Source organism: Eptesicus fuscus, chromosome 24 (genome assembly GCF_027574615.1).
Source record: "Eptesicus fuscus isolate TK198812 chromosome 24, DD_ASM_mEF_20220401, whole genome shotgun sequence".
Taxonomy (NCBI): Eukaryota; Metazoa; Chordata; class Mammalia; order Chiroptera; family Vespertilionidae; genus Eptesicus; species Eptesicus fuscus.
This window is the reverse complement of record NC_072496.1, coordinates 122,676-131,526: the sequence shown is the minus strand read 5'-3', so window position 1 is coordinate 131,526 and position 8,851 is coordinate 122,676. Positions and strand designations below refer to the sequence as shown.

The following is an 8,851-nucleotide window of genomic DNA, read 5'->3' as shown; positions in this document are numbered from 1 at the left end:
ATGATCATCACGGTCACAGAGGCCCCGACAGCACACGTGCACCTTTATTTGCTGTTTCCTGCCCAGCATGCGACGCCTTGCAGGGCTCAGCCATCTTGGCGCCGTCCAGGGCCCTTGTGCCCAGCAAGCCCGTCCCGGGGCCTGCCAGGCCCGCTCCTGGGCACTGGGCCGCAGCCTGGGGCGGAGGGAGGTGGGGCTGGGCCCGGGAGCAGAGCTGTCCGTCGTCACAACAGAGAGGGGTCTGGAGACTCCTGGCGCGGATATGGGCCTGGCGGCCCTGACCCCTCAGGCCCACAGCACCTGGCAGAGAACACGCTCCATGACCCTGGTCCTGGCAAACCGGCCGAGGGGTGAGGAGGGCAGGGGAAGCGGGCCCTCTCTCCTTCCTCGCGTCTGGGCTCTGCACTTCCTCCCTGTCCAGCGCCTAAGAACCACCTCGCAGAGAAGGTGGGCACGCGCTGCTGGCCCCACTTTTCTGACAAGAAACAGGTCCAGCCCCAGGTCACTCAGAGCCAGGACCGGACCGTCCACCAAATCCCTGCCCCCAGGCCCCACCAGCATTGCCCTGCCTGCCGGCCGCCCCGTCTCTGGACTGTGTGTGACTGCAGACCCGTGCCCACACTGAGTGCCCCTCCCCTGCTCACCTGCCCGCCTCGCCCAGATCCAGCCCAGGGAGCAGGTCAGCCATTTACCTGTGTCTCCATCACAGCCGCCTCCTCCCCGCGCTTCAGTGTGTGGCTAAGGCTGGAAGAGATCCCACAGGTTAGAGCCGGGGGTCCTCTGGGGACCAGGTTGGGGGTGGAGAAACCAGAGCCGCTCAAGGCTACCTCCCAGGTGGACACTGCTCCTCCTCTGCCACATCGGGCCACCCTCCCGAGCGTGGAACGTCCCGGCAGCCCCAGCGCGATCGCCCTGCCCGGTCCTGCGGGTTTTCAGGGCGCAGCCTCCGCTAGTCCCGCAGGAGGAGAGGTGCATCTCCTGTTCTCCCCATGGCAGGTCCCTAGGGAGAGACCCTCCTCCAACCCTCACCTTTGACCTCCAGCCGGCAGTCCACAGACGCCTCCCCCAGCATGTTGACGGCCTTGCAGGTGTAGACCCCGGAGTCAAAGGGGCTGGGTTTCCGGATCTCCAGGGTGTAGACGCCTTGCTCAGAGAAGGTGCGGTATTTGGGGTCCCCCTGGATGTTCATGTTGTTCTTCATCCAGATGATCTTGGGCTGGGGAGCACGGTCACAGGGAGGCGGGAAGGCTGTGGCTGGGACGGGCTCTCCCAGGCCATCCTCAGGCTTTGGCGGAGATGCCTGCTCAGATTCCTCGGCCCCGCCGCCCTGCTTGTCCTCCCCCCCTCCCCAAGGCACAGCCGGGCCTGCCCCTCACCTTGGGTGACGCCCGGACACTGCAGGAGAGCTGGGTGCTGTAGCCGGAGGTGGTGGTGTGATCAGCCAGGGGCTGGGTGAAGGAAGGGGCTTCTGAGAAGTCTCTCTCAACAAACTCTTTAAGTTTGGCAACAATATCTGGGTTCACGGGAGAAAATGGGGTAAATTTGAGATTATAGGAGGAGATCCCTTAGGATGGACCTCAGCCCCTTTCCCCAGGTGAGCGCCACAGCTCCCATCTAGGCTCTTCTGAGGACTGTGGCGCTGACGGCCTGGAGGACGATCTTAGCGTCCAGAGGACGATGACAATCCATGCCGTCCTGCCCCTCCTCTGGAGCTCCGTGGCGGGCCCCAGGCTCCTGGCCAGTGTGCTGGGACGTAGGGACAGAATGTCTCCCAGGGGCAGAGCACAGCTGAGACCCGGGGGCTCCGAAAGGGGAGCTGAGAGAGGGTGGGCAGGAGAGCCAGAGAGAGGAGATGATCTTGGCCGATGGTGGAGGCCAGCAACCTGGAGCTACTACATTTGATTTCTGTTTGTCTTTGGAGAAATAACCGGCTTTTCTTTTTCAAACAAAAATGTCTTCCTAGTTCTGTGCAGCTTAGGCTGCTGATAACAAGAGTGTGCCTTCCGGAGCCCACACAGACTCCGCGAGGGGGAGGGCCTTGGAGCACGCAGGGTGGCGGAGAAAAGGCCTGGGATTTAGCATTCGGCGTGAGGGGTCTTGCCCCGTGTGGAGAGAGTAAAGGCTGAGTGTCTCCTGTCCATCCACGTGGAGTTGTATTAGGGTTGGGAGGTCTGTGTTATCAGCAAACTTGCCAGAGTCCACTGTCCCCACTGCCCTCATACTGGTTCCTTTGGGACAGTGCACGTGAGGCCCCACGACCACTATGGTGTCCGCAGACATGTGGCATCTTTGGAATAAATACAGTCTCCCTCTCCTAAGGGACACTTCTTATTTGCATGGGACTACTCTGATGTCTTTGTTAATTCAGTCCACCACATCCATCCCTTTGCAGTTGTGTGTGTGTGCATATGAGTTCATAGCTGTGCATGGATGTGTGTGCATGGCTGTGCATGGATGTGTGTGCACAGCTGTGCATGGATGTGTGTGCACAGCTGTGCATGGATGTGTGTGCATAGCTGTGCATGGATGTGTGTGCATTGCTGTGCATGGATGTGTGTGCATAGCTGTGCATGGATGTGTGTGTGCATAGCTGTGCATGGCTGTGTGTGTGTGCGCATAGCTGTTCATGGATGTGTGTGCATAGCTCTGTGTGTGTGCATAGCTGTACATGGATGTGTGTGTGCATAGCTGTGCATGGATGTGTGTGTGTGTGTGCATGGCTGTGTGTGGAGCAGCATCCATGAGAAGTCCTCAGAGAGGGCAGCTGACTCCCAGGAAAAGGTGGAGGTGGAGGTGGAGGTGGAGGTGGAGCGGGGAGAGAGTCAGCCTTGCTAGGACTGGCTTGCTTCCCATCCAGGCCCAGACCTACCTGTCTTCCGGATGTGAGCCAGCTCCTTGGTGACGGCGGGCGAGTCACTGAGTCCACATAGGTTTTCCGAAAAGACCCGGAAGGAGTACGAGTTGCCCACGATGAGGTCGGAGACGGTGCAGGTGGTCGGGTGGTAGCGCTCCAGCACGGTGAACCATTGCTGCGGGGACCCGGCCCTGTCATCACAGCCCACCCACCGCCCCCTCCCTGCTCACCCTGCTGCTACTCCCCTGGGAGGCTGCAGCATCTCCCTTGGGCCTGAGGGACTTTCACTTGGGAGGAGGGGCCTCTGGGTCATTCTGGGTCATTCGGGTGACCTCTCTGGGGGTCCTCAGAGAGCATCCTCCCCCCCTCTCCCCCCTGCAGTCTTCATGGGGGAACTGAGGCCCAGAGAGGACAGGGATCTTGCCAAAAGCCTCGGGGGGAGTGAGGCTGGTGGCGGGCGGACCTGAACTCAGTCTCCGATCTCAGTGGGCTGCCCCCCACACCTCGTCCACTTCCTCCCTCGCCCACTCACACCTCCCACCCCGGTGGCCCAGAGCCTCACCTGTGTCTTCTTGTCCGCCTTCTGCACCGTGTAGCCCAGGAGCTCAGTGTTGCCGGTGTCCTGGGGCGGCGTCCATTCGAGGGCCACATTGCAGCCCCAGACGTCCACGAGCCGGATGCTGCTGGGCGGGTTGGGCTTCTCTGCAGGACCAGTGTCAGGGGGCGTGAGGGGGAGGGCTGGGCTGGCTGGACAACCCCCACCCCCAGGATCTTGCTCCTATCGCACTCCCCTGGCCTGACCCCATGAGCGTCAGCTACGGTGTAGGAGGTGGGGGTGTCCAGGCCGCGGCGAAGCACGCTGCCTCCCCCGCCCCATACCAATGACCAGGATGTTGATGGCCGCCCGGGCCTCCAGGGTTTCCAGCCGCACAGTGAGCTCGTAGCAGCCTGAGTCTGAGCGCTGGGCCGAGCGGATGAAGAGGATGGAGTCCTGGTCTCCGGTGCGCACGCTCACTCTCTTGCTGTCCAAAGCTTGGCCGTTGTGGGTCCACGAGACTTGAGGCTTGGGATTCCCCTGGGAGGGAGGAGCCCTCAGGCTGTGCAGGGAGGTGCCAGCACCCTACAGCCACCCCATGCTGGGGTCTCTGTAGCTGTGTGCAGGGAGCTGTCCCCACCAGTCCTCCCAGCAGGGGCAGCAGAGTTGCCTCATCCACAGGTTGGACAACGTGCAGGAGGGGGCATCTGGGGTCCCAGGCAGACCCCCACAGAGATCCTGACATTTCCTGGGCTCTTCTGACCCCCCCAGAGGGGCCCTGATCTCCACCCAAGCTGGTACCCTGATTTCCACACACACACGAACCTGGAAGGGAATCTGCAGGTTGACCATCTCTCCCACCTGGCGGATGTAGGTCTGACGCAGGTGGCGGGGCACACGGATCTTGGGGGCCTCTGCATCAAAGTGAGAGTCAGCTCACACAGCAGCGGGCTGCTGATTGGCGAGGCCTGTGGGCTGGGCAGGAGGGCTCTTGGGTGTGTTGTGGGGCCATCTTGTGGGATGAATGAAGCTTGCTCCTGAAATCGAGGGGCCCCAACCCCCCTAAAGCCCTGGGGGAACTAAGCCAGAAAGTCCCAGGAGGGCAGGGCCTCCACGGTGTGGATGGAGAAGCATCCGGATTCCCTAGGCTCCTGGGCCCTGCTGGCTGGGATTCTCCTGCGGCCCCAGATTCCTGGGTCCAGATGTTGGGGATCCTCACCCACCGGCCTGCATTCCAGAAAGGGGGCACAGCCTAGGCTTCCAAACCCAGTCCCTCCCCTCCCGCCCCAAGAGCACAGGACCTTCCAAGAGACCCAAGTGCCCGTGCTCTGCCTCCTGGTCACGTGGAGGGTTAGGAGGTCTCCTTCCTAAAAGACGCCAGAGCAGACAATTCCCTTCTCCTCTGCACCCCCCCTCCCCCCCCCACACACACACACCGTCCAGTCTCTCCGTCGGAAGCCTCTCTGGAATCTGGCAAGGACGGGACACCAGGGTCCTTACTATCTCCCAACCAGGTGCAGCTCGGCACCACGGCATTCCTGTACCACGGCATTCCCGCCCCACGGCATTCCCGCACCACGGCATTCCCGCACCACGGCATTCCCAGGGGAGCAGTGCAGCCAAGCCGCTGCCCCGGGCGGGGGTGGGTGGTGGCTGAGGCTTCTGGGTGGACAGGTGGCGGCAGTTGGTGGCTCTCAGGGCGGAGGGAGGAGACAGGGAGAAGGAACACTGTGTCTCCGAGGATTAGCTGTGTGGGCACTTGGCTCTGGGAGCTTCGGGGTGGAATGCTTGGCAGCTGCAGGTGGCCCAAAAGGGACAGCTGAGCAGCTGAGGAACCTGGACTGGCCTCCGCCCTGCCCTGCCCACCAGGAGGGCTGGCTGGTCCCTGTTTGTTCACAGTCTCTCCCCTCTTCTCTCCAGGAAATCCCCTTCTCGGCTGCCAGAGGAATTCTAGCGGAGTAGCAGGGGCCGAGGCTGGCTGTCAGCGCTGGGCTTCGGGCGAGAGCCGAGCTCCCTGGGGCCCCAGGGCAGGCCCCGGGCCCTCCCTACCGGTCTCTGTGTCTGCGCTGCAGAGTCAAAGGCTGGGAGCACCCTTGGGTTCTGAAAACCAGGGCGAACATTTCTGCTCCCTGGAGGCAGGAGAGGTCTTGTGTGGAGTCAGGTTCTGGGAGGGGCTGCCCCGGAGGCTGGGTCTCCCGAGTCCTTGACGCTGGGGCCCAGCTTGACAGCCAAGGATTCTAAGTTGCCGTGGTTACATCTCCTGGGCCCTGGAGCCGAGGTTATCTCCTTGAACCCAAACCTGACCCTCCTGTGGCCGTGAAAAGCCCCGTTTCTGGAGGCCTTGCTCAGACCCGTGGGTCCCCCTCTGAGGCTGGAGGCGCGGAGCAAGGACGGAGGTGAGGAGGCCTCAGTCACCTGCTGGCCTGTGTCTCTCCTCACTGCGCCCTGGGCTGTCCCCAGAGACCTTGGATGTGAAGGAATGACTCACGGCCGTGAACAGACTGAAACCTGACCGGCTCTGGCAGGGAACAGGGGTAGGCTTGAGGCTGGTGCACCCCACAAATAGAAATCTTAGCAAGGGAAACAGCTGGGTCCCCAGGGCGGTGCTCCCTCTGGGGATGGAGAAATCGTCATGGTCCGTTTGAGGGCCCTGTCTTCCTCCCACCAGAGACCTGGACCCCATGGGAGCCCTGGAACCCAGGCCAGAGGAATGAGCAGGGGTGAGCAGGGGTGAGCTTTCCTGGCTCTCGGGGGAAGACTAGACAGAAGGAGTCTAGCATTGGGACCTGAGGCAGGAGACCTGGGGAGCCTGAGCCTTCATCCTTGGGTCAGGAAACCCTTTTCCCAAGGCTTGGGCGATGGGCCCTCAGAGAAATGGGCTCCTGGACCTTCAGAGGGTCATTGCTGCTGGGAACCTGGAACTTTCTAAAGGCAAGATGGCGGCAGCACGTGGCTTTTGCCCACGTGATAGGGACGGGAATGACTGCCTGTCCCCTCTGCCCATCGGCCTCAGTCTCTCCATCCATCCCATGAGTGCCTGGGACGGGCTGGGCATGGGACGCAAGGCCTCACCGATGATCTCCCGGATGTGGATGGGCTGGTCCAGCGTCGCGGGGGGGCCTGCCCCCGCAAGGTTCATGGCGGCCACGCGCAGGAAGAACTTGTCTCCCGGGGCCAGGTTCCGCACGGTCTGCTGGGTCACCATCATGGGCCGGGCGTTCACGGGCACCCATTCCGAGGCTGAGGAGGGATGGCCATGGGCACCCTTACCGCCGAGGAGCTGGGCCTCGTCCCCCTTCCTCCCGTTCCCGGCCCCTCGTGTCTGTGGCGTTGAGGACACCTGATGGAGGAGCCGGGGCGAGTGGACAGAGGGGGTTCTCCGGCTCAGAGGGGGGGCACAGTGGCCAAGTCGCACAGCAAGGTGGGGTCAGAGACCGAGGCCAGGCCGAACGTGGCTGCCGTGGAGGTGGAAACAGGAACGTGTCCCATTTCTCCTCACCATCTCCAACTCTCCCTCCACCCCAGCTCCTCTGCTCTGCCTCCTGCTTGCCCTCCCCCCGCGGGGTCTTCCGAGAGGCGGCCCCTCCCTCACTTCTCCGCAGAGCAGTGCCCCCGTCCCTATCCTGTGTGCTGTCACTCAGGGGCTCCCTGGAGCTGGGGGACAAGCGCTTCCTGGGGACACGCCGACCCCCCTGCCTCCTCGCCTCTCCCTGCACTGAGTGGGGTCTGGGGCTCGCGGCCCCCAAGCCCACTCCCTGGTGCACGCGGGCTTCGCCCAGAGCTCACCTCCCTCCTTGCGGAGCTCCAGCACGTAGCCCTGGAGGCCCTGACTCCCCAGCCTCTCCGGAGGCTCCCAGCTCACGGTCACCGAGCTGTCGCTCACGTCCTCGATGGTCAGCTGCAGGGGGGCACTGGGCACGTCTGCGGGAGAAGAGGGGAGAGGGCAGGTGTGTGGCTCGGAGCCCCCCATCCTCGGCCACGCCTGCCTCCCTCCTCCGCCTGCCCCCCCTCTGGTTACCTTCACTTCGAGGTGCAGGCTCAGTGGCTTCGGGGGCAGGAGCCTCAGGGGTTGCCGTGGGCGCCTGCTCCTCGCCCGTGGGCGCCATGGGCACCTCGGAGGCGGGCTCCTCCGGACCATGGTCAGGGGCCTGCGGGGCCGTGGGGGCAGGAGCCTCAGGGGTTGCCGTGGGCGCCTGCTCCTCGCCCGTGGGCGCCGTGGGCACCTCGGAGGCGGCCTCCTCCGGACCATAGTCAGGGGCCTGCGAGGTCGCTGTCATTGCCGGGCTGGCTGTGGTCAGGCTGAGCGTGCCGAGGTCAGCGTGGAGGGTCTGGCCTCCAGGGTGCTGGGACACCTAGGGCCAGGCTTATATAGGCAGGCTGCCCCACCCCCAGCCAGATGGCTCCCAGCTGTGGGGTCAGGCCAGGTGGGGGCTGGGAGTGGGGAGGCGCCCAGGCCAGGAATAGCTCTGGGGGAGGGACGGAGGGTCCCTTGAGAGGGCACTGTGTCGTCCATCACCCGTGTTGGCTCCCAGCAGCCGGGGTGCTGGTGCCCAGATGGGAGGAAGGCACAGATGGGTGAGATAGGACGCTGGCAGTGGCCTGTGCCAGGGGTCAGGGCAGTGGCAATGAGCTTCCATCTGGAGGGTGAACCCAGCTCAGGCCGCCTTGGCCTCCCGGGGGTCACGTGTGGCCAGGCTCCGGAGCGTGGGGCTGGGGCCCAGACAGCCCGAAATAGCCTCCCCTGGGAGCCGTGCCCCTGCCCTCCCATGCCCGGGGGGTCTCCCTTGTGTGGTATGCAGCTGAGGGCCCTAGAGAGGGAGGAGTTGGGGTGCCAAGGTGGGTCTCTCAGCAACGGGATCCCAGGAAGGGCGTCCAGGGCCCCTGTTACTGCCTCTCTGAGATGCTGGCAGGACCCTCTTGGGGCCTCCGCTGCCCCACCTATCACAGCGCAGCTGACAGACCCCCAGCCCTGGGGTGGGTTCATGTCAGTAAGGCAGGCGTGGGAAGGACCATGGAGGAAGCCCGCACTCGGAACCTTCTAGACGCTTCACAGCAGGGCCTGGCGTGGCATTGGCAGGGGAGGAAATGAGGCAGGTACGTGTTTCCATTCCCTGGTTCATTCACCCACGAACATGTCAGATTGGTGACCATCTAATGATCCGGACACTGGGCGTCAGGGAGACGAGACAACAGCTCCCACTGCCGCTGGGCGTGTGGGCGGAGGAATCCCTTTGGGACGTGAGATGGGACCGAGCACAATGCAGAAATCGCACACACCACGCCCCGCGGTGCCGCCCCGAGGCTCTCAGGAGACAGCCCTGCAGGAAACGTCCCCAGAGGATCATGCGCCACAGCTGGCACCTCGGGAGAGAGCTGCCCCAGCAGTGGGGTGCGTAGGTGACTGAGTGAGTCCGCACCCACAAAGCCCAAGGGTGTCATCCCACCCACATCACATGCAAACG

At 63.5% G+C, this 8,851-nt stretch overlaps 1 protein-coding gene across 2 annotated transcripts; it reads right to left on the bottom strand.

Moving 5' to 3' along the window:
- Nucleotides 1-25: 25 nt before the first annotated feature.
- On the bottom strand, nt 26-7,712 carry MYBPH (myosin binding protein H). Of its 2 annotated transcripts, XM_054713111.1 has the most exons (11): nt 7,408-7,712; nt 7,176-7,310; nt 6,462-6,629; nt 4,215-4,303; nt 3,734-3,929; nt 3,417-3,556; nt 2,870-3,029; nt 1,377-1,513; nt 1,030-1,216; nt 693-744; nt 26-300 (listed from the first exon to the last, which is right to left on the bottom strand). In XM_054713111.1, exons 1-10 carry the CDS (start codon nt 7,664-7,666, stop codon nt 728-730), a joined length of 1,488 nt encoding a protein of 495 aa, XP_054569086.1. In that variant the 5' UTR covers nt 7,667-7,712; the 3' UTR covers nt 26-300; nt 693-727. The 2 variants fall into 2 exon arrangements, with proteins under 2 accessions (XP_054569086.1, XP_054569085.1); XM_054713110.1 differs by lacking the exons at nt 26-300; nt 693-744 and having other exon boundaries at nt 843-1,216.
- Nucleotides 7,713-8,851: the final 1,139 nt, after the last annotated feature.

Excerpts from the sequence above, each read along its gene's own strand:
- MYBPH (XM_054713110.1), bottom strand. The coding sequence starts at position 7,666 with ATGACAGCGACCTCGCAGGCCCCTGACTATGGTCCGGAGGAGGCCGCC. Across the intron at positions 4,304-6,461 it reads CCACATCCGGGAGATCATCG|AGGCCCCCAAGATCCGTGTG; the intron begins GTGAGGCCTTGC and ends ACTTTGATGCAG. Across the intron at positions 3,930-4,214 it reads ACCTGCAGATTCCCTTCCAG|GGGAATCCCAAGCCTCAAGT; the intron begins GTTCGTGTGTGT and ends CCTCCCTCCCAG.